The sequence below is a fragment of the Ammodytes marinus genome (assembly GCF_949987685.1).
Source record: "Ammodytes marinus genome assembly, chromosome: 13".
NCBI classification, from domain to species: Eukaryota; Metazoa; Chordata; class Actinopteri; order Uranoscopiformes; family Ammodytidae; genus Ammodytes; species Ammodytes marinus.
The window spans coordinates 8,715,770-8,741,788 of NC_137217.1; the positions used below are offsets into that span (position 1 = coordinate 8,715,770).

General features: G+C 44.0%; 1 protein-coding gene across 1 annotated transcript in view; it reads right to left on the bottom strand.

The window, feature by feature from the left end:
• rspo2 (R-spondin 2) overlaps positions 1–26,019 on the bottom strand; it is a gene marked incomplete at its 3' end in the record, with an annotated part of 59,935 nt that overhangs the window by 10,231 nt on the left and 23,685 nt on the right. Inside the window, exons 2-4 of the mRNA XM_080038848.1 lie at positions 25,062–25,250; positions 15,021–15,164; positions 14,078–14,266 (exon numbers count right to left, since the gene is read on the bottom strand). Of these exons, the coding sequence (XP_079894974.1) occupies positions 14,078–14,266; positions 15,021–15,164; positions 25,062–25,250 (522 nt within the window). The remainder of the gene's footprint in view (positions 1–14,077; positions 14,267–15,020; positions 15,165–25,061; positions 25,251–26,019) is intronic.

Genomic DNA, 26,019 nt, shown 5'->3' on the forward strand with positions numbered 1-26,019 from the left:
GGTCTCCATTGACTAATATGAATACACACTCACTCCAGGACCTCAATCTTCTTCTCTCTGTGTAAACCAGTACCCCACCATGGATTAACTGTGCACTTTTAAAAGCACCCTCATACCGAAAAATGGATCAAGGCAGGAAAAGCACAGGTGACCTCTTCGCTTCGCTATAAAACAAATATTTGGAAGACTTATTATTTATTTGACGAAGTGGATCTGCATTTCCAGGATCTGTTAAGTATAATGTAAGTCTAGGCCTCGGGTAAAGGGGGGGGGGGGGTCAACCCCCAACGGAGGGCCCTGTCTTGGGGATTTACCTGGCTCAGCTGCCTCCTATGAGCTACTAGGTCTTTATGATGAATCCATCTGCCTTACAGCACTCCACCCCTCTTTATGGAGAGGAATAAAATGGTTGTCAACACATCCATGACAGGGCACACAATATCCTGCGCTACTTTATTGGGATAAAAGGTGGAGGAGGGAAGGATGATAGGGGTTTCTCCGATCATTTTGTCAATACGGGCACATACTCAGGAAGTACTTGCATACCGTCAATGGTAGGGTGTACTTTGCAATGTGAGTACACACACAGAATTAGAAGAATGTCTATAATTGATACTTTACTAAACTCCATTCCATGAACAGCAATACCATCATTGCTTAGGAATTATAGTCACAGCAGGAACATCAAGTGTAGGATTTCTCTGTGCATGGGGCTGTAGTAAGAGCATTTGAATAGGTTGGAGGATGGCGTCATCTTTTAAGCATTTCCAAAACCAGAAACACACACAGACAATTAAGGAATGGAGTTTGTGTGCTCCAATATGGAAGCTGCAAACAATAGCATGACCGGCTAACTATATTACTTCCTTTATAACCAAGCATGATTTCCAAAGTAAAGAAGCGTATCATCCACTAACTACATTAGTGTGTCGGGTTTCAGATTATATAGAAAAAGCTGTCCTGACTAGCACATCCACTTTGAAGTATATTTGTCCTTCGTTTGAAAGCCTGTTCCTGGATGCTCTCACAGTTTAGGGCAATGCTAACAGCTCTGTCCTGTCCTTTAGTGGGTGATTAACCCCAGCCAAACTCATTACCCGGAGATATGCTCATATTTGCCAAACATCGGATGGTCCCAATCCGAAAAGCCTTTTCTGTTGTAACGTTAAATTGAGAACATGCTGTTCTGCCAAATTGTTATGTTAAAAATGCAATACAAGTCTACACTTCCATTTATCCTGATCATTTGTAGAAGTTTAGGACTAAGTAGGCTATCTGCACCACAACACAGGAGCAATACTGTTTATTTATTTCTATGTCTTCTACACATGGATCAGCAACTGGCAACAATTAACACATATTATATGATTTTTGCTACGTAATTAAGCTAACATTAGCTCAATTAGCTACAGTTGCTCGAATCGGGCAGGGACATATGGAATTCCGGCCAGCAAAAATGACTGTTGTTGGCTAGTAATGAGTGACTCAGTCGTGTCTACTTCTGGCTGATATCACTCAACCAATTGTTTCCAAAATAAAAAACAATACAAAAAATGTAAGCTACATCTGCTGCTGTCATCGCTGCATATGTGCAAATGCAAGAACAGAAAGCTTGACATGCCTAGCGAAAGTAACTAAGAGGGACAGGGTGTTATGGCTATGTTATGGATATATTTAGCGAGAACAAGATGAACATGTGTGAGCCACATAGGCGCCATCTCCGCCATGCATGCGTACAACAATGTGTGTTTGTGCGTGAGCGGTTTTTTTAGTGCATTATTTTATATGTGTTCCTGGCCTGCACTGCATCCTCCTGGTCTCTGTGGGTCTCTAAGGGAATGGGGAGGGATATCGGAGGAAATTGTCCAGCATGATTCCGTCTTTATATCTCATTTCTGCCAAAGTCCTTTCATCCCCTTCTTTCTCCACCGGGAAACCCCAGGAGGAAATCCCTCACATGTTTGAACACGGAGCACAACTGTCCCAGAGCAGGACCAGACCCTAACGAGCGGGGAGCCATGCTAAGTCAGACGGGCTTAGACACCAAAACAGAGACAGGGGCCATCAGGATCATGCAGCAATCCCCGTGCAATAGCCGGTGATGAGGGAATGAAGTCTGGCTGGCGCTTTTCTGTTTTCTTTGATTGTTCAACTAACTCTCGAAGGCCGCTGTTGTTCAGTCTCCCTCTGAAGCTCTGAAACAGACTGCACATATTTTTTGATAAAAATAGTTCATTAGTTCACAGCGGAAGAAAGGAGGGGGGAGGCATGTTTGATGTGTTCGCAGAGCTCCTGTTGCACGGGTGGAGAGGTAAAGCCAATTCAGGAAGGGCTTGATCCTCTCTAAGGCCTGTGTTGCATCAAACACTTGTCAAACACCAGGGCAGACGGACAGCTGAGTGGCTCTGACAGATCTGATCACAGACACGAGCAATAAGAGTCACACAGCCGCTCGGCTCGTCCATCTACACACACACACACACACACACACACACACACACACACACACACACACACACACACACACACACGCACACACACGCTCTCCCCACTCATGTCAATAATCCCCCTTCAATTCAGTAAAACACAAACAGAGGGCTTTCGGGGCATATGGCAGACATTTTCTTGTTGTTTTTAGCTGTGTATGATTACAGTGCAATTTCAACGGTCATTTCAGGGTCTCACCCTGACCGAGGAGAGGTTTTGTGTACTCCAGACGGCAGCGGCATCTGTCAAAGATGCAGCAGTGGAAAGGAGAAAGGAATCAAATCAAAGAGAGACTTAAGCTCCCACTAATCTGAAAGAAATGTCTCAAGGCCTGTCAGGATCACGGTCCAGGACCTCGCCACCCAGTGGGAAGTAGCATTTTTGTTTGAAGGGATTTGATATGGTACCTGGAATGGCTTGAGTTTCATGACACCGGCCAATCAATCATGTCTCGACAATTTCCTCGGAGAGTCATTATGTTACATAGTCTGACAGGGCAATATAATGCATATTTCTCAAATGACAGAATATATATATTTTTTAAAAGTAGTACAGAGAATGAGACATTCAATGCACATACCACTAGATATTGGAAAAATACTTGCCAATTGTGAGCAATCCAAATTACCAACAGTAAAAATATACTGTTTATTTATGACATATGAAAATGTGTGGTTTTGTGGTTGGCTTTGAGTGCGTTGTATCCGATTGTTTTGGGATATTGTCAAAGGGGCAAATTTGCAGTAAACATTTTAGTTCCACATCAGTCCAACGACATTATTTGAATTATCCAACAAAGTGCACAGTCACATATAGATTACTGCAGGACACCTTCTATTCTTGTGCTTGTACATGAGCAACAGTACCATGTCGAAGAAAACTCTTCCAACCGTGCCAGGGCCAAGGAGGTGTACCGGGCTTAAGTGTGGTACGGAGCACTGGTCAAATGAACTAGACAACTTAACTTTAGCAGTTGATCGTACTTATACATGGTACGTTTTGCCTAGTTTAAGTCTGTTTGTCTGAAATTGCTAACCTGTGACATCACCTTAGTGTTTTGTTTTTGTTGATGGGAGTGTAGTGCTCTATAACCTTGGTAGGTTGGACATGGCCTCTACTTAGCACTATAATGGTTGTGCTTTTAGTCTGCATCTCCCCTGTATTTGTCACTGTTAGTTCACACACACACAGCAAAACACCCAGACATGCAGACTTAGAAAGGCCGGCAGGCCTATACTTGCTGCTATGTTGTGTCTGCATGTCTGTATACTGTGTCCACGCTCATGTACATGAGTGGGTCAGAATCTCTCTGAATCACCATCTGTAATTAAAAGCTGTGATGTATCTATAAAGACGCCCTTAAGGGATGGAGAAAGAGAGGGTGGAAAGAGAAGGAGTGTAGTGGATAGCAGAGGGGCTTCTGGTGGCTGAGCCAGTGTAACTGTGTACCAGATGTTTTCGGATCTCCCCCCGTTTTGCCTTCCTTCTTTTCCTCTTTCAGCCAGACCACTGGAGAGGGAAGACTCTGGTGCACATACACAGCACTGCCTTAAAACAACGTGTGCGCCACGCGAAACACATCCTCCTCTGTGGCATGCACATTGTCCCATCAGACAGCCGCAGCACTGTGACATGTGATACGTGAGTGAGAGAGTGTCATTCGAGTGCGAGACAGGAAAAGAGAATGGAAACGGGGGACGAGAAAAAAAGATCAGATAATGTGGTGACTTGTTCTGCCTGTGAGGTCTGTTTTACTGTTTTCTCGGTGTCCATTACGCGTGCCTCACACCCGGGCTGTGAAAATGTGTGTTTCTGTCAGCTCTGTGTGTGTGTGTGTATCCTCATCCGCCTGGTGTCATGTAGATGCCGAGATGAAAGTGTTTGTGGCATGCGGCCTATGGGAGAAGTGGCCGCACTGTCGGACTGGGGATCTGGCAGACAGAGAGAGGAGGTGTAGGGATGCAGTGCGGTCAAACAGATTCCACTGTGACCAGCTCTGGTTATCGAAATATGAGGTGAGAAACCCAGACACGGGGCCACTACTTCAACATAGGGTCACACCAATATCTGCACATCTTTGACTGGATTGAAGTAGAAAAGAGATTAAATTGACCTGTATCTGATATCGTTGAATTTTACCTTCCAAAAACTACCATTAAAGTATAAAATGCAGGGTTTTTCTTGAATGTAAGGCCTGTTGGAAGAGACTTTACAACAACATTTGGATCCCTTCATAACACACTCCAAAACCATTCTAATGAAATGTTTTAAAGCAGGGGGAGCAGGTTTTCATTACATGTTTTACAGATTGCCACCCCAGATGCTCTTCTATAAAAACCCTTTCACACTTCATTGTATCAGTTTCTCTTGTAAGCTTCTGACAATATGACATAAGGATTAAATCACCCACTGTGGCCAGGGGGGAAACAGCCGTCATATCACAAGGGGAGTAAGGGGTCGTGTCTGGCCGATAGTCATCAGACATTTTATGAAAGACAAAAAAATTGGCCCCATATACGAGTAAAACCCGACTTCAAAGATCTCATCGCAAGCTGTTGCCATCCATCCCTGTAAAGACGCAGACCGTGTTTCCAATACTGTAAAAAATCACAGGGAGCAACCGCACAAACTGCCCATCAAGGGGAACGTTCGCCGAAGGTGTGCTTTACGGCCCCGACCGTGTCACAGGCAATATCAGCCCATATAGTGCTCACTCAGCAGGGGGAAATAGCTCCAATTTGCAGGCCATGGGAACATAAAAAAGATTCCACCTCTGTACAGTCTCTCCCCCTCCTTCTTTCCCCCACCAGTTTGCTGCCACTTTGTTTGTTTGTGTATGCCTGTTTTTGATGGGGCTGTTGATGTGGACCCATATGCCTCATTTCCTCCGCCAGACGATGACAACGGAAGCCCAACACATGGGTTCCTTATATGTGGAAGGGTGTCCAGGTTTCCAAACTTCTAAATCATCCATTTAAGTCATCATGATTTTGAAGAAAACTATGCAGGTTGGTTGTAGCCATGTCTACGTACAACCATGACCTATTGGTGATGTTTGGCTGTCAAATCCAATAAACATCTAATATATATTCTAGAAAGATACATCTACATCTGCACACTTAGATTTATTGGAATGGCACTGGCACCAAATGCACACATTACAATGAGGCGTGTCATACAAATACGAGGACCACTGTATCTAATGTGCGTACATGAGTCTACAAAAGGCAGTTCAGCAAAACCACAACTCAACTGGGCCAACGAGTGTGAAAAAGAAAACTCACTCGCACCCCTCCTCTTTCTTCCTGCTTGGAAAAGACCAGATGACAATAATGTGGAGTGTGGAGCCCCAGTGAGCGCCGCATGCTGACCCCTCCTCTTCCACCAGCGTTCTTTGAAAGGCCTCCACATGTTTATGGCTCATGCCTGTGGTATGACGATGGATTCTCCATATAAAAGCCAACAGGATCACGGGGTGTTTCAAATATTGCTCTCCGAAGACAGTCGCTGACAAAATGACAGCAGCCATATTTATTTTGGTCAGAGAGGCACTTAGTGGGAAGTTAATCAGAGACACCCCCCACTCCCCCTTTTATTCCACGGCTTCCAACAGTGTCCTTCAATACGGAATGTACCCAGGGCAGAGGAGTCTCGGAGGCTACCGGTAATGACTTACTTCTCCGATGGAAGATTTAACACCACTAAACTGCACAAGAAGCAGGAAAAATAAACCCCGGAAGTTTCACTTGGGAACATCGGCATGAAGCAAGTGTGGATTGATTGTCCAGACGTGAACCTAGATAATCAATTTTAATCTGGTTAGGAGGAGATGTGAAACACAAGGCGTGTAGATGAGGAAAAAAAAAATAATAATCTATGGCAGATATTTGAAAATAAGGGATAGAACATAACTTTTGTTAATTTGCGACTGCGACCGCAGTGGTGGCCATAACTGCCATTGGCATTGGGATGCTGGACACCAGGCCAAGTCACTGACAGGTTAATCTGTCTTTCCTCTTCACCCATCCCCTAATTCAAGAAAGCACAGAGTAAAGATTTCAAAATGCTCTCACTCATGTCATCTCAGCTTTACATAGTTGCAGTGTGTACAGCATAAGATCCCCATACGTCTATTTAGTTTGAATGAATTTAATTAAATGAATATATGACGCAAGCTTGTGTGGTGGGTGGTGGTGGTGGAGGGAGGGTTGTCCCAGTCATACATCAACCCATGGGCTCCGTGTCGGGTGCAAGGCCCATCCATGCTGTCTGAAGAAGGCAGGGTTCTTCTGTGGAATTATCACCAGCTACTGTGTCAGCCCCTACGGAGCGTCCTTATTAAATGAAGATTAAGCCGTGTCTACCCCAGTCACAACAGGCTGCGGTGCGGGGCACACATAATCACTATGACAGGGCGGCTGCCAATTAGCGCTCTCCTTCTGTCCTGGGAAAGTGCTCCTCGCTCGGCTCCCGCTGGCGGGGAAGAACTGATCCGGATTGCCCGTTATATTACCAAGGACAAAGGTCGCCGCTAATCACCGCCCATCATTCCACTGTTTTAGAAATCAGAGCGAGACTTGTCATCTGCGCACCAGCTCTCTTTTTTCCACAAGTGCGCACTTCCCGTCGAGCACACCCGGGGAACATTAATTGGAATGATGAGAGGGGAACATTAATTGAAATGACGAGATAAGTACTTGAAGGAACAGAAGTGCAAACCTCTGTTCCTAAGTGCTTTGGGTGGACTTCAGAGAGGTGGCTCAATTGTTGTTTGGCTTGACAAACTGCACCGTGAGTTCCTCCACTGAGACAAATAAGAACACGCTCCATCAATTAGCCTCGAGTTGAAAGCGTGTGCGTCTGTTTTCAGAAGAAAAGAAAAGAAGCCGGCCTGATGGTAGGCAGGGTTGGAAGGGATGGATGTTGGGGTTTCCAAGCCAAACACAGGCCAGACTCAGATGCGATCACGCCGCTGAGTGCATAACTGAAATGTACAGAAAGTGAATGGCATCTCACACGCCAGGGTTTAAACCTCTTGGCTCAGTGAGTGTAAACACCAGACTTCTGTATCACATGCTCCTGCGCATTAACTGCTTGCTCGTACGCAAAAGACACCGGAATTGTTTTGGTAGTCTCGAGCGGTGCTTTCGCTACAAAGCTTCCTCCACATCAGATTGGAGGCAATCACTGTTTTTTTCTGTGCATGGTTTTACAGGAACAGAAACTTTGGAGCAGATGGTTCGCAGACGGTGAGGACCAGGAGGTCCACACCACTATGGATTCACCGCAGAACCAGACTGGCTTCAGACAGAACCTGGCGTAAATCCAAATCCAAATCCTCATGGGGGTCTGGTTGATCCTGGGCGGGTCTGGGTTCACTTTAGTCCCCCGTGCACCAGACTTAAGGTGTTTGTGGGGCATATTAAACAACTGTCCTCCTCTCTGTTATGTCCAATGGCCTTAAAGGTGGAGTCAGTGATTCTGGAGAACGCTTGTTGCCGAAATAATTTTTTGCCAAAACCAGTGAATATCTCCTCACAATAAGCTACATGTCCGTACTCTGTGTGCTCTGGAAAATAAATCCAGTTTTAATACACAGCCTAGGCTCTGTAAACTGTCATATTGTTATCTACTGTGTGCCCCTTTGTTTACATACCATTTGTTTACAAACCAGTTTACAGAGCCTGGGCTGTGTATAAACCCTTGATTTTATTTTCAGCACACACACAGTACGGACCGGTACCGGATCATGAGGAGATAATCACAGATTTTAACAAAAAGTTATTTTGACAACAAGCCTTCTCCAAAATCTATGACTCCTTCAAATACAGACAAAGACCTTGCAGGGCCTTAAGACGTGTAACACAACTACTTTATATGGGAGTTTTAAATTGATGGCAAAGGGAATAAACTGGGAATCATGGCTGCAAGAGTTAGTTATCACAGTAACAGTATAAACATAAACTGCACACAGACGTTTTGACAGACAGCATTAGTGGTGGTTGGATCCAAGCACTCGGATGACTGATGGGATGGAGGGCTTGGCCTCGGTTGAGCCCCGCAGCAGAAAGGGTTTATCTGGTTACACACACAAGGGATCAATAATTCCACAAAGGACCATAGCTCTCCAAATACAGGTACATAATCCAATGGCCAAAGATAATCATTACATATTCCTTCTTCTCTTATTCTCTCTTTCTCTGCCTATTTTACTGTTTCCCTTTGTTTTCTTTCCACTGGGTCAGCAGGGTGGTTGCTAGTCATCTTTGGCTCGTAGAAGCATAAAGAGTGAAAATGGAACTGCATTGTTCTGGGAAAAATCAGGTCTTAAACATGTTTCTGTTATCAGTTCCAAAACTCGTTACGCTGTTAACTTTTACAGTCCCATAACTTTATATTGTAAAACTTCTGTTCTCCTATACGGGTTAATTTTACCTTGTGCACTATGAATGCCCGTTAAATGAGTCCATGTTCACCAACAAGTCGAGCCAGCGGCGCTGCCCAAATGTCACTCTGCCCTGCGACCGCAAAGACTTGCACCGTCTGAGAATCTGAAAGCCGATTTGCAAAAACTGTCGGAAATTAGCCTGAGCTGCAGTGGTGTGTTTGTGTTGGACTTTACTCCCTCTTAAATCTCAATTCAGGGATTACAGTGAGAGTGGGAGTTTCGAGAGATTTAACAATTTAAGTTGTTTACACAACATCTAGTGTCAGTGACATGGCAGAAGCAGCTGTTGGACAAAGATTATGGTTGAGTGGGTGGGCGAGAGAGTAAGAAAGGAACACGCTGTACACAGACGGATTGATAGGCAACGCTCGGCAGCAGAAACGAACATGAAGCAGAGAGAACGAGGAATCGAAGTGTCACACACACACATCTGTATGTAAACCAGTGAATCTGATGACAGGGCTTGCTGGGAAATCTCTGTAGGGAATTCCTTAATGGCATCAATATGGACGAGCTGGACGCTGCAGCGATATCGCTTTCCTCACCTTTCCTCTCCTCCCGTCAGCTCACAAGACATGGAGAGAGGGGGAGGGGGGGGGGGGGCAGTCTGTCAATGCTGATAGCGCCGGAGCAGCTATTAATAAAGTCTCTTTATTGTTTATAGGCTGCTCAGAGCACCACTCCAGGGAAACCGAAGGATAGAAGAGCATTTTACCGTCTCAAGGGTACTATGCAAAGAATGGCACATCACACAAGCCAGCCAGGCAGCCACAAGACAGGACTTCCTTACTCCTCTAGAGACTGCCTAACAGATTTTGCGTTGAAGTATTATTTGTGTGAAATCTAAAAAACTGGATGAAAATGGTAAAATTTGACAAGGTTATTTTTAGTCAACATTGCACAAAAGGTTTACTAGATGTTTTCAGAGGATCACATCCCCCCCCCAGTTCTGAGGTCTTTACACTGGCTTCCTGTCACTCAAAGAATGTATTTCAAAATATTGTTGTTGGTTTATAAAGCAAAATATTTAGGGCCAAAATATATTTCTGATCTGCTGATACGTTATGAACCGTCCAGAGCTCTCAGGTCGTCTGGGACAGGTCTACTTACAGTCACCAGAGTAAGGACTAAACAAGGAAAAGCAGCTTTTAGTTTGTATGCACCGCATATCTGGAACAAACTCCCAGAAAACTTGAAGTCTGCTGCAACTCTCAGCTCTTTTAAATCAAATCTGAAGACTTTTCTGTTTCCCTTTTAACCTGTAATTTTTATTTTATTTAAATGTTTTATTTCTATTCTTGTTTGGTAAATACAGTGGGTTAGAGCCCCACCAAAATATTGTAGGTTAAAGTCCTGTTTCATAATTTTCATTTGCGTCTCTAATGTCTATTCTATACTTGATGTATTTTAATCTTGATGTATTTCATGTCCCTGTAAAGCACTTTGAACGGCCTTGTGTCTGAATTGTACTATATAAATACACGTGCCTTGCCTTCAGAGGTAATGTGACTAATATGAATGGGACTTTTTTACAATAAAATAATGGTGCATTTTCTTTTATCTCATTGCCAAAAGCAAACAAGCATGGCAAACTATTCAATATGGCTTGAGATGCTTTGAAGATTTTGTGAAATGTAATTTAAGTTGGAGCCTTGCGATGGACCCTTGAGAATTTTCCCTACATATTCCATGCAATCCATCTGGTGGAAATTGACCAAATTCCCATTTTATTTTGGCCAAACTTGCTTGAAATTAGTTTGACAGTTGGATGGCAATAGCACTTAGTGACACAATCCCTTCATAGTTTGCCTTTGCGTGCATTTCAAACCAATGTTCCCCGTCATTTTCAGGACAGAGTGTGTTATCAGGACAATGCTGTTCTGGCAAACGGCGGTCTGAGAACAGCAAATGATTTCCAGCAGTGCGATTGATATATGGTGTTTACACTGATCGGCAACTTGCACGGTACACATCAGACACGGTTTACACAACCCATGCTGTTCACAGTGAAAACGCCTCTCCTCTTGACATTATCTGGGCTTTACTTTCTCTGCTTGTGTATGTCTTACAGAGGGATTAGATCTTTGCCGACACAGAGGGGAAAAGAAGTAGAAGAAGATCGCGTTGTCCCTGTGCACCTCAGCTAAGCCGGGAGACAGAGTTCTGCTTTAATGACATCCAGTGTAATTTAAAGACGTAGATATGTAGAAATGCAAGCCAGGGCGATCAGATAAGCAGTTCCATAAATAGTGTATACCTACATGCTGCTTCCTCAGCCTCCATTTAATCCACATCATCTCTACCGTCTGCGGTTATATAATCCCATGCTTATCCTAAACATTGGTGTCTGGTGTCCATCGAGAAGAGCTGATAAACATGTTCAATTTCAGACTGTCTTAAGTTTCAAGTAAATTATATTACATTACAAGCACTTCTTGTATTCATATTCTTTTTCAGAAAAAAAATGCATTGGTTACGGATGCCTATATCCCTTTTTTTTAAAGATTATATTTACCATACTGCATTACAAAGCCTTATATTCTGAGGTAATACTAGGGACCTATTGCTTGCAAATTCTGGGCAAATTGTAATAATTTGAAAGGTCACCTGGCAAGGTATATCATGATAAACTCCGCCATATTGCAGCCCTTTCTTGAACCTTGACTTTCCTGATCCACTGCCTTATAGAGTGCGGCCTCTCTTCCCATTGGACCAAGCTTTATTATCACTCAGAGGAAGTGATTATTTTACAATGTCAGACGCTGGAGCTCCCATGTAACGGCACTGGGTATCCTCCTGTTCAACTTCAGCCGTTTACATTTCTACACTGTATTTATTTGAACTGAAGAGTGTTGCATTTCACTGGCCCTTGCAGAGTGGGGATTTTTTTTAACCGGCTGTCCAGTGGTGGGGAATTAACAACACATGCCTAAGTCTGAAATGTACCTTTATTGAACAGGCCACCGCAGCGCTTCACGAGCCCGCAGAGACCCAAGACAGTGACACTTTTACGCACAACTGAGGCCGCTGATCTTCAACAGAGACGTAACTCAGTCATTGGATAAGGAACTTTACTTTAATGGCCGCATCAGCAGGGAACACTGTAGGTCTAACGCGCCCCACACACATCCTGCGTCTACCTCTGGAGCGCGTCGCCTTACCTTACTGCTGCCTCTCTCGGACTTTTCTCGGACACACATGCAACGTCTCAGCAGCTGCTGCTGCTTGTTGGAAGTTTTATTTTGAAGGGGACACACCAGGAAATGGTGAAACTACAGCGAAAGCTGCCAGTATGAAGTCAATATGACTCTCAGCAGAGTATTTCAAAAATCACTTTACTGATTTATACGGGAGAGAGAGAGGGGGGTGTGGTCGGGGAAGAAGAAGGCCGTAGACACAGATAGAGCAACGGAAAACTGTTGCGCTCATCATGATCTTTTTTATTTCTTCACTATATTGGATCTCTATATGTGTCATTTATCCAAAAATGAAATGCCAGAACTAATTGAAAATTAGGTTTTGAATCCCTCGGATTTTGATTGCACAATTACATCGTGAAATAAAGGGATTATTTGCGTATACGACTGAGGGATGTTTTATTTTGAAATAAACACACCGGGTAAACGTGTAACTAGAGTGAATGCTGCTGGTATGACTGTCAGCAGAGTATTTCTCTATCAGTTAAAGCACAGAGACGCGAGAGAGACGCGCTGCTCTCAGAAAAAAATAGGCGAGCCTCCTGAGGTGAAGGGGAGCGGCGCTGCAGACGTGCCTCCGACGCGCCTCAGCAGTGCGTCTGAGGTTGGATGTGTGCTCGCTCTACGTTGATTTCACAGTCTGTGACCAAAAGTCAGACGCAGACGCGAGGTAGACGCGCAGTAGAGGTAGGATGTGTGTGGGGCGCGTAAGTAAGATGAACGTAGGGGAATCTGCTGAAGAATGAAGCACGGTTCGACTACGCACTCAATTTAGTGTTCACAAAAAACTTCCCATCGGTGACTTCATGCTTGCGATAATTAACAGCAGTAACCATGCTCAACAATGCCAAATGTTAATTAAAAAAAGGTCATAAAGTGTCTCAGAAAAGGTCAAGCAGGCACGGCAAAGTCAGGAAGAAGTGGTGCGGGGGTTGGGGAGAATTTCCCTGACAAACAGGACAGGCTTTAGGAACTAAATGTGCCATGGAATCACAGTTTCCAACCCAGAGGGCTGCGACTTGCCTTGCTGGTGCTGTAATATGAGAAACTATCAGGGTTTATTCAAAGTTTATTTACTCTTTCACCACTTCACTAAATGATCCTCTGATTCAACACTGCAGGCCAAAAATGGAGCAAAAGCCCTCGAGGTTGGAATATTTTCCTCTTTCTGTTAAACAATGTTTTTCTTCTTTGACAGCCTGAATGATATCTGCCACCGTAATTGCTTCCTTATTTGGTGAATTAAATATTTACGCTTGGCCTATCCTAATCCAAAGTTTATGAGAGACGTAAAAGTGCATTAGGAGAAGAGACATTTATTTTAAAAGCACTGCTAACGGAGGCCATCACCCCAAATGGTGTGTTTGGATCGTCTGAGAGAGAGAGAGTTTACTTTTAGAAAAAAATCACACACAAAAAAAACATTTCCCTTAGCAGTATTCACACACGGAGAAATTCCAGATTTGACTTCTCGTTTAATGGCCTTACATACATGCTGTGTGCACCGCAAATATCTCTCAGGCTGACGAGAGGAAACAGAGACGGCCATTGAGGAAACCTGCACTTCGTACTTTGAAGCATTCCACTGGGAGAGGAAGGGAGATGGGAGAGATGGAGGGAAAAATATACCAAAAAAAAAAAAGAAAAAAGAAAAGCTGGCTTGAACAAGGCCGCCATGGAAAAATACTGATATTTCAAGCGCGGAAACGCCACTGTGCACCTCAAAAACGCAGACGGTGAAAAAACAAGGCTGAGTGCACGGTACAAGGGTTACATGAAACAGGTGGAACTCTGAGAGGGGGAGAGAGTTCTCCTCTGGGATAAGTGGGCTGTTTTCTTTAATATTCACCACAGCGGTGTAAAGTGAACGTGGATGGAGCTTGGACAGACTGACAGAATATCTCTTACACACACATCAACATATAGTCGCATGTAACATCCTTACCTCTCCTGCAGTGCCGCACTGCCATTTTGCACATCCTTGACTCGGCGATGGTGGGACAGGGTATCGTGTCCTTGGGTGGTTTCTTTACAATGTGCCGTGTCCGGGTCTCCAGACCCCACTTATAGCCACAGGTTTTGTTTCTCCTGGTGCAGGCTCCCCATTCGCTCCACTGGCCAACCTCGCAGCCCTCTGCAGAGCCACACAAGAAACAGTGAGTGTGCAATGAAACCACAGAAGAGTGCCATTTTAGAGGCAACTCAAAGAGCTGCAGGTCAAGCTTTAATACAGGGTGAAGGAGCTTTACTGGGATGCTATAACCTCTTTGTGTGTGGTCCCCGATGAACTGCTTGTTTTTCAGTCAAAAATAAGCAGGCCAACTGAGAGCTTATAGAATACTGTGTACAGGTTAAGAAAGGATACTCACTAGAAAGTAGATTTTTAAATGTCACATATTATGCTCACTTTCAGGTTCAAAATTGTAATTTGGGTCTCTACTAGAAACTGTATTCATGGTGTAGTGTCCAAAAAAGCTTTTTTATTTATCACAGTGTCATTGCTGAATCTCCTCTTTTCAGCCTCTTTCTGAAACGCTCTGTTTTAAAGCCTGTCTCTTTAAGCCCTGCCTTCAAAAAGCCCAGTCTGTTCTGATTTGCCCTGAGTCTACCAGCCAGTTTGAAACTCACTGCCTGTTAGATTCAGGGGTATCTGGGGGAGTTTTTACTGTATCAAGGGTGGATGCAGTGCTAAGTTAAGTTGGTCATGGGGGGGGGCGTGGTCTCTCCCCTTATGAGGTTATAAGTTATAAAGCTTGAACTGATAGTATACTTTGGGAGTCTCCAGACACACATGGGACCAATATTAATGTTGAATAAAAATGAAAAAGTACATTATGATTAATAGGTGAACTTTACATTTTATTTTACATCTGTGTTGTGTCACGTACCTCCACACTCCATGGTCTCCTCCAGTGGGGCAAAGCCCTCGGGGCACTTGTCAAAGCAGCGCCCTTTGTGTAGGTAAAAACCTGACTTGCACTTGGTGCAGAAGTCTTTGCTAAAGCAGGACTCGCAGTTCTCTATCCTGCACCCTGGAGGAAGAAGGAGAGAAAGAGGAGAATCGTCAGGTTCATTGCAACCCCTCTCATCTGGAGTTGATTGAGGGACTGAGGGGTTTGGGGAAGGGGGTTCTTGAAAGGATTCAACCGTCCCGTGCCAAAAGAAAGGCTGTCAATGCCCTGTGAATCATTATTCTCAGGGGGCTCAAGTCTATGTCAGAAAACTTGTTTGGCCTGACAGGGATTTTTCTTTCATCTTCCTGTTCTTGTTTAGAGTGAGCACATCAACAGTGTGAAAACACAACAGCAGAGACAGTGAGGAATTATGTTACACTGACCTCTTTCAACAAACTGCACCAATATCTAACGGCCTGATGCAAACACATGCTTGCGTGATCTCAACTAATGCTGAGTTTACAACAGGAAGAATATATCCCATTAGGGTTCTGAGTAGTGCCCTTAGTATGCTATTTTATCACCCCACACCCCTCCCATCTCTTTCCATTTTGGCAAATCAGGTTTTCATTAAAGTGTGAATGATGGCTGATGATCACAATCTTGGCCAGCTGTTTGGATCCTTCACGTTTTTGGCTAATATATGAAGAGGGAGGCGCAGGGGACGACAAGATTTAGCGTCACCTTGCCAAACGAATGCTGATGCATTTCAATCAGCGGAAAACAACAGCACACTCAACCTCCCACGCCACACCCTGCCACTGCGCCTGACACAGTGCCGCGCTCACAAAGAACAGGCACGGCAATGTGTCATCTAGCTCCTACTCTGCAAATAGCATGTCAGGCAGGGCTAAATTACAACAACCACACCAACGGGGCGACACGCAGGCCCACATGATTAGAAGGAGCCTCCCAGAGCTGTCTAATTTATGATGCTCCTCAGAAGCTCTATGAGGCCCAATAGGCTTCCACTGTCGGGGAACCACAATCTATAACCTGCAGTCATCATCTCAGGCTACTTCCTGGGGGCTTCCCAATCCCAGGTACGGTGTCATCTGCCCCTTTAAATTGTGTCTCGCAGGGACACATCCGTGCATTAGCCCGTGTGCATTTCTGGATGCACAAACCTGCGTTACTGTGATTTTCCACAGAGGCTGAGGGCTGCTCTTTTATCTGTGACCCTTGCAGGGCCCGGGGAAGGGAAGGTTCTCACAATCACACCCCTTAATTACACCATCTCCAGCCTAACCATCAGGCCTCCTCCTCGACATTCCTCCAAAACGAGGGGGTCCCTCCCCGCTTCACTTTGAACCCTAAAGTATGGCCTCTGCCCACTCACTCTGGTCTCACGCTTTTCCCGACCAGTCTAAACAAACCGGGGACGCGCACACACACACACACACACATGCACAAACACACACATACCAATCAGATATCACGATTCTGCAGGGAAACTCTACTCTGGATCTCTTTGGTAATTTACTGTGTTCTCACCTTGTATTGGTTGTATTGATTCAATCATCTGATATATGATCTACATATTGTTTCTGCTCAATTTTATCTTCAATCTCAACATATGTCTTGGATCTCTGAGCGCTGTACAGATTATTTGATGTGGAATGTGTGAGTTTTCGCACTCCTTTCTGGGTGAAACCAAATCAGTCAGGCTTGGGTTTGATACAAGACAAGCCCAATACAGGGAGCAGGCTAATAAATCACTGAGCTAATTGGAAAGCACAAAGCTGTCTTTTACCCTTCACACTTCCCAGACCTGTCATCACCTGAGAGACTTTTAGCTCCCAAACAAAACCAAAAAAAAAAAAAGAGTAAGAGGGGGGAACAATAACATCTGGCAGTACTCTCCAACACTGGGGTTGTTGTGCAATCCTCAGTTATTGACAGTAAATAGGAGCAACACAGATGTGCGAAAATACTGTAACTTACGTAGCAGCAGAAATAGCACTTGACAAGATTTTTGGATCAAAACATCCCGGTTTCATTTTCAGATGTAGTAAGGCAATGCTGCAAACAATCAGAAACCTTGTTTTCTAAATAAGAGATAAGTAATAATGTCCGTCTATGAGACGGATGAGGTGTATGAGACATAAATGCGGCTCCACGTGAGTTAGAATGCAGGGAGGCAAAGCTTGAGGGTCAGAGGTCAACAGAGAACGAGGTGGGCCGGAAGGGATCACAACGACGGACATTTATCCCTCTGTCCAGTTATCTGGCTAAAAGGCAGCTGGGACAGCATGGGCTATCTATCTGTGACACTGGAGAGGCTCCCACACTGCTCACTGGCTGAATCGGCAGCTATTCAGCCTGTCCACCAGCTCCAGAAAACAGATACAGGGGAGCGGGTTCATTCTCCCTTGCGGGATTAACCTCTGGACCACCTTTAAAGTCTTCATCTAGTAGGTGCCTCGGGGAGACTAATGAGAAATAATGAGGTCATCAGATCCCATTGAAGGCCCGGTGTTCCTGGGACTTAAACGTATTATCATCATTATCTCCCAGCCTGGTTCTGGCCATGAGTTATATCATGGACACAGGAGGAAAAGCCTCATGTTTCAGCTCGGAGAAGAATTTCAAAGGCTGCCAGTAAAGTGGCAGAGGGTGCACAAGTTTAGAAGATGTCCTCACCAGACCTGCTGTGAAATATGTCTCTGTTACAATTTATTTGTTGTTGGTTTGACTTTGCACTTGAATTTTTATGTGGTTTGCATGTCAAGTGCATTCCGAATTGATGGATGAGTCACCGAGCGTCACTTGTGATCTAATGGCGCATGCTTGGCAGGAGCCAGTCCCTCAGTTGTGGTCTGGACGAGGAACGCGCCGATTTTTATCACGGACAGTCGAAGTCTCATGTCAGCTCCAGTCAACTGCTGTTCTCCTGAAGGCTGACAGAACCATGTGTAAGCACTCAATTTTCAACATGAATCTTCACTGTGTAAAAGAAAGGGGGCTAAATCATTTTGCGAAGATTGATGAATCTCTTGTGTTCCAGACAGTGTCCTATGCGTTATCTGAGCTGGAGGTGGGTTCTCTAAAGACAGTGGCCTACTCCAGAAAGCTAACCAAACCCGATGTTGCGCAGCAGGAGTGTCCATGTCATAAAAAGACCTGGCAGCTTGAGGGGGGAAAACAAGCCCTATTTTTCCATCTTTTTTCAGAGTCAAACAGCTCTGACCTACTCTCGAAGGCCCTGGGTTTGGCTGACATGGAAGCTCTGGCTTGCTCGCTGCCACCCAGCCGTGTCGTGTGGAGATGCAGATGGCAGGAGTTCATGGCAAGGGCCGGAGCTGCCATGTCTTCCCCCAGCTCTCTCCGTGCTGTTTTTTCCACATGGTTGCTCCCTCCACATGCCGGCATAGGGCAAGGTGAAGCAAAGGTGGTGTTCTTGTCAATCAGCGTCTCCCGTAAAGAGAACTGGGCATGACAGATATGTCAGTGGTCCTCGTAGCTTCTTCACTCCAAGGAATACACTCTGTGATAGACCAGGATCTGCTCCCGAGTCCTGTATCTGTTCAACCAGCTCCAGCATACACACAGACAGGACACGCTTAAGACAGTGTGGTCAACGGCAGACAGCCCTTCCACTCACACTATGGTATGCACAATTACTCAGTGTTTTGAGGAAAAAAAGCTGAACCAACTATGCGTCTGGTCTGTATTGTTCTGGGAGCTGGGTTAATATTTGGTGGATCCATTGTATTGATTGGCATATCTGAAAGTGCAGCTAGCGAAGCTGTGATGATTAAATGTCTCTTGGTTAAGCTCAAGAGGCCAAAAGCAACTGGTCTTTCTGTTGGTTAGACAATGTTGTGCAATGGAAATACCCACAAGCTCCGAATTAGAGCGAGCAAAAGACAACTTGAATGAGACACAATGTGAGGCAGAGCAGAGAGACTAAACTTAAGGTTGCAAAACCAATGTTAGTTTATTTACACAGCCCTGGTACTCATTTGGCTGATGTCCATATTGCCAGGCTCTCGTCCACGTCTAACCTAACAAATTCCCATGATGTAAAACTTAAACAATCTTGGAAAAGATACATCCAATCCCCTTCTACTTTCAGCCCTAACTTGATGTGACAAAGCAGCGAGAAAAACAACAATGGGATTTGGTAAAGGGTTTCTTAAGTCTGAGAAATGCAGTAACAAAACCAAATCAGGATTGGCAATCCAAAATAATTAACTCCAACAGAGGAGTCTCTAGTGGCACATTAAGCTGGCACTGAATGAACTGTGATACTTAAACCACGTTTCCAGGATATTGGCAATCTCAGGCCTCGATCAGGCTGGTTGTTGGTTGGCAGCGAACACAGCTGAGTTTTTGTGTGTTTCAAAGCCTGCTGCAGTCGGGTACGGCAGCTGGGTTGGTGGCTAGAGAGTGTGTATGTGTCTGCAGCAGTGGGGGGTCCATAATACACACAGACGAAGGAAGTTTTGAATGTGGCCTTGCTCCCATACTGACCCTCTCAACACTTTCTCGCTTTGAAAGACAGCTCTGATAGTCGCCTCTGCTCATAATTCTTCCAGCCAGAGAGCTCACTGCTTGTGATACAAAATTACAGAATATCCTCTTGCCTGGGAATGCATGTTCAGCCCGAGGTATTACGAAATGTGACTGAGGCGAGAGCATGACTGCACCGCATTCACACAGATTTGGCTGTGCATAAAGCAGCACACTGTGTGACCGTTGCTACAAATCTTCCCTGCGGAGCACTGGGTTGACACCCACAAACACTGGCGCGGGGCCTCTTCTGCGCCGCTGATAAGAACCCCTGTGGATAACACTGGAGTTCCTGCGTATGGTTTATGGCTCATATCAACCCGTCCATTAGCTGCTGAAAGGAGTTCTCGCACAGCAGAGACCCCCGAACATAATATATGGACACACAGAAAGGTATTATGCAACAAGAAGGAATTGCTAACGAAGCAGCTACATCTCAGTAATGGTAGTTAACACTGTGGCTCCCATGTCTCGGGCCTCTTTGGAATCCAAATGAAGTGTAGCTGTGAATGGGCGTACAGTTAGGTTATGTTGTGGAAAGTTATAGTTCCCATTCTTTTTGGTGATAATCTGATAATGGTGTTATCTTCTCTGCACTGTAGGGAGACCCCCCCAGAACAGTGAGCCCTATATTATAGACAATTCATCAAGTGGGACAGTTTCTAAAGTTGGCCTAATCCCGATACATTTGTAGGTTATGTATAGTAAGGGTGAGACTGTAATAACAACCTGTTTCCCTATTGAGAGGCTACAGTAGATCATCCAAAGGATTAATTCCATGTATGATGCTCAGTGTTTCCCCTAGAATTTTTTTTAGGCCCGGTGGTAAAAGCTGATAAAGAGTATGCGTGCGCGGCGTGCGTACCAAATTTCTAGTAGAAATTGACCAAAACTAACCGTATTATGGATGAGCCTCTTTTGACAGCCCGCTACAAATTAGGGCATAGGGTTATGCCTTCACATTCAGTACGTTTGTACATTTTGTGTTTCCCTCAGGATTTTTTGAGACTGCTCGGGGAGAATGCACCTTCTAGTGGGGTCTTGGGGCATGCCCCTGCGGAAGAAAACCTTTACCATTTTAAATTTAAATGCATCAATCTGGTGCACTTTGAGAAGCCAAATCAGATTTTTTTTTTGCTCAGTAAACAGCTGTCATATGTCCTGCCTAAAACAATGTTCTGGAATAATTTGGAGACACAAGCCATATAAACTATTGAAGAAAAACACATGGATATGAAAATAAAATACAATTAACACTAAGACCTAATATAGACAGGTATGTCCTCTCTAGTATTCATTTCTGGAATAATCTTGATCATGAAACATTTTCTTTAATTTATCAAATATTCATTTAAAATAAATGAATTAACCTAGGCTACACATCATGATTAGCCTATCAATCAAAATGTGTGCAAACTTAGCCAAATTTCATATTCCGACCATTATATTTCATGTAGCCTAGTTCTCAATTTAAAACATAAAAATACAAAGTAGCATTGAAAATACCAAAAAATAAAGCTTGTAGGGCTACAATAGCCTGCTGTTTTCAAGATATCTTGCTGTGCTGTCTCAGCTGTTGATACAGATTGGTTGCCACGGCGACGTAGCAACTTTAACTTTCTAAATTTTGCTCAGCACTTTTTCCTGTTCAACTCCCTGTTACCGAGTCCTAAATATCTCCAGTGTAATGTCTGCTGGCTAGTCATGTTCCTGCCATGGACCTATAAAGGAAGGTTCTTTCTCGTCAGTTTCCCTGTTAGACATGTGCGCTCCGAATGCACACGCGCAAAATAAAAAAAATATTTTTTTTTTCAAACAAGTGCATGACCTGGTTGAGTGAATATGGCAAAATGCATGCACCTGATAACTGAATTCCTGGTCAGAATTGCGACATAGTGCTCAACATCAGGCAAAAAAAAATTAATGTTAAATATATCACACAGCAAATGGCTAAGCCTCGTGATGAACAACTGATGACCTTCCCAAAGTCGTTGCCCACTGAATGCTGTGATTGGCTACAACACACCCATGGTGCTTTAAAAGGAATACATAAGAAGTTTTTCAAAATACTTTTTTCTCTGTAATTTTCACTAAATTAAAATGTAAAAAATGTCATTCATAAACCGATTTTAGTCAAAGTTGGCAGTATCGCACTGGCCATGAACTCAATAGCTGTCAAATTATTTGTGCAACTTTTATGCACCAGACTGCCCTGTATTGCACTGTATTATTGTAAAATCTTTCAGCCCTTTGCCTCCACCCTTAGCTCTCAGTCACGTGCCTCACGCGCCCCCTTCAGAAAAACTGAAAATGAGGTTTCGGCCAGCGAGTGGCTGAGTGCATAAGCCTCTTGCTTGTGTAGTTCTTGTTTTTCTTTACCCAGGCAGTCCACAAGAAAATTCTTGAATGAGATAAGATCACACAGACAAACTCTGGTGTAATAATAAGCAGCTGCTGCCTAAGTGATTTCAGAGCCTGTGTTTAAAACAGCTCATGATAACACAGACGTAATGCCACGTTCCAGGCCTCTTTGGAAACCAGGAGCACACGGCAGCACTGACTGCACTGGCGTATAACCCCCGAACTGCTATTCGTCCACTATGGCGTTGAGATCTTGTGTAGGCTACCAGTGGCCTGTGTCACCTCACAAATAATATTAACTGACCCGACAATTAGCTCAAACTCAAATGTTCATTCGTGGAGGTCGTACGTGAGTGGTTCAGTGAAAATGACATGCGGAGCGCAGCTGAGTATGAGGGTCAAATGGGAAACTGGATAATAGGGCTACCACTGAAGCAACGATCACATCAAAGTAGCTCTCACTCTGAGATCTGATGTTACGTGACAATGCAATATGTTGTTCTATGAGCAGTTTGTACGGAGAGGGATTCAGATTAACTTGCCACACATCAGAATCGGTTAAAGTCAAACTTCACCCAGCATGGGGATACGGCGGTTAGGATAGCAGGGTTTAAGTAAAAAAAAAAAGAACAAGATGTCTTTCTCTTCCAATTTTCTCTGACTTGTGAAAATAGGGTAAAGTGACTGTTACTGGTTAAAACTGCAATGGACATGATTTTTTGGGAGAAACCTCTGCGATTGAATTAGCCTTAATGCCACAAAGATGCTGCAACAGGGAAGAAAATCCCATCAAATATAAACTGACGTTGGTGGGATTCTGATGGTTGTTATTGACACTGTTTTGAAATCTTTACCTCTTTTGCCAAGTAACACAGAATCCAAAAGTGGAGGTTCTGGTTGTCATATTGTCTCATATATGGCCACAGTTGTATAAAGAACAGTGTTGTTTGTTACTCGGAAAATGCAGTGCTTTTAAAATAAATCTCTACAGCCTCCACACCCACACCTCAATTTTTCTGCATTTAACGAGAGAGTATGGTTTTGACGTGCAGCTAGCCAAACATTTCTGAGGTATTTACTGACCATCAATGGCTAGCTTAACATTAGCATCAGTGGCTGCTTGCAGCACAGCAGAGGTCCCGTCCTCATGGTGAACCCGAGGGGCTTGCACACCATTCAACCCTGTACCAATGATTCCTGAAATGAGGCCTACTGGTGAGTAACCTTAGCAAGCCAGCTATCACACACACAACATGTAAATGAGAGGGGTTAGCATGAAGCACGTTTTTCTTGTTAGAGGCTAACTACATCCTCACATCCTTGTGCCAAGCTAATACATACCGGAACGGTCTGTCAACAGAATTACGATATAATCCTTTCATCTTACTTCTGGGAAGGCATCGAACAAGCCTGGCTCCAACATATTGAAGTAGCTGAGCGAAAGTGTATTGCTATCTTCCAATACTTTTATCATTTCAAAGCATTAATGCATTATGTCCAACACTAATTTGTTCAGGTAAACATGAACATCCTCTGAAGTCAAACTGCCAGATTACTGGGTACTAAAGTAAAAATGTTCTATGGTGCCAACATCCAAAGTTGGCTGGTAGAGCTTTAATATGCTTTTCATTTTCATAATCAAATAGAGCCAGCGGATGTACTTGCATCTAGGTCGGAAGTGATTGGGTAAGGAGATTGTATTTTTTCCTCTTATTTCTTCTTCACCGTCTTCATCTTGCGGTGGCTACATTTTTTGGCCTAAAGGTCCGGACACCCTACTCTGGGCCTTCGTTTTAGTGTGTCTGTCAGAAGTTTGGCTCCAGGAACCAAATGAGTTCAAGTTCCTCTCTGTTTTCATATGAAACACTCAGCCAACACCTCAGGCTCTGTGTAAACCTATAAAGGCTCCCTCTCGCTCCCCCTCTCTCTCTAACTCTCTTAGAGCATATTCCATGGTAAAATAAAGTTATGAGACTAGGGTGCTACATGAGTAGGAAAGGGAGACATTTCATTAATTGGATTTTAGAGTTATTCTTTCACGAGAATCATGAGAACATTTTCACTGTTATTGTTTGCATTTTTTTTTCTCTTAACAGTAAAACAAAATTCAGCGTGAGACCGAAGGTGCGGTCGCTTTTCAAGATATTAAAGCAAAACAATGTTTTCCACAAACCAGTATAGTGAAAAACAAAAAATAAACAGTTACTGCATGCCGTGAGAGTTATGTGTAACAAAGATTATTAAGACTATTACCACAATGCCCTACATGGTTTTATCACAGAAACAATCATGACAAGTGAGCAAAGTTCAGAATAGGATCCTGTTTGCCATCCTCATAAATACACTGCTAGTGTTAAGGGTGAATGATTTGTTTTTCCATTATCAAACTTCAATGAACATGCAGTTCTTGTTGGAGGACCTGGACACTTCAGTTGGGACTGGCTTTCTCTTCAAAATCCAAAACTTCTTCAGCTGCCAAGGAATTACACTGTCTAGTGATATAGTCAATCCGCAAGTCCTTGTGGATAGTCAACAAAAGAGGTTTCCTGCCATCACGCTAATATATAATCATCTTTGTAGTTCAGATGATAGGATTTTTGAACGACATGGCCAAAAGGGACTTAATTTGACATGCTGCTCTTGAAGTGCGATATGAGTCTCTGGAGTAGGTTTGCCCCGAATCTTTAGAGCATCTTGGTTGCATTTGCACCTGGATTTCATCCGTTCAAACATCCTTGAGACTATAGGATGTTTAGATATGAAAGTGTAAAGGGAGTGTTGAAGGTATATAATGAAAAACAGCGATCATCCTAGCTGGAGTTTGGTGTTAAATCGTGGGGGGAAGACGAGGCTTCACTTCTCACATCCACCTGTGTGAACAGACGAGCCGTTCAAATTGCGAGGTATGTGTGTCTCCTCGGGATAATTGACAATAAATCATGAGTTCTGGGAAAAAGGGAGAAGTTGGAGGGAGCTTGTATGTGCGTCTGGGGACGATTGGGGTGGTAGAAGTGTTGGGAAAAGGATGTGGGGGAAAGTCAGTGGTGTGGGAGATTGAGGGGTATAGGGGTGGAGAGCGAAAGAAACTGAAGAACTTACTGGAGCACATGTTGATTTCGGGGCTGCGCATGCCGTAGTATCCGGCCGGACAGTCGTGAAGGCACTCCCCGTATTGCCTCATCCTCTCCCTCCGCAGAAACAGAAAGAGTTTGGGCTGGCAGTTTACACAGCCGTTGTCCCTGGAGCACACCGAGCAGCCTTTACAGATGGGGTACGCTCCATAGCTAGCTGCAGGACAAACACAGAAGAGTAAACAGCAAAGGTGATTAATAACATGGAATTCAGTACGTAAAAAGGTGGCAGTGTGTGCTTCAACCAAAAATGCTTCTTGGATAGTCGTACAGTATCTGAAACCCTTCTCCCCACACACACTTTTCTGTCAATTTGGAGCTGGCTTCAACCATTTTTTTTAATAACTTTCTAAAGTGGACAATCCAACAAGAACAAAGTCCCCCTGTTTGTGCGCTTTTTTGTCGATTTGAGGAAAGATTGTCCAAAGTGTCCAAATTTGAGGAAAGATTGTACCAAGTGTGTGCAGTTGTTTCCATTCGAATGATTATCATGTCTCACCCCCTGTCTTTGACGGCAGTGTTTTCACCCGTTTCGAATGTGGTTGTCCATAACAGCTTTAAACAATTTAGCCACTGTTTTTCCTCTCTAGAGGGTAGCCAAGACACAAACCCTGCTGGCCACTGCACAATGCTTGCATTTTACACCTCTGCAATTTGCATAATCTTCAATCAGTTTCCACACTGTCATTTTGTCAATGATCTTATAATAAGCAACCAACGAGATGAGCTTTGCCCGTGATGTAACATGAAATCGCCAAGAAGGATGGGGATGTTTTAATACCCTCATCTATTATTGATCATATGATTCATACCCATTTTTTACACTATGAAGAAGGATTATTCCCAGGGCCTACTGTTGTGTTTGAAATTGAAATTGAAATACATAATTCACAGTCAGCAGTCTTCAAGTCTCATTTTGTACTGTA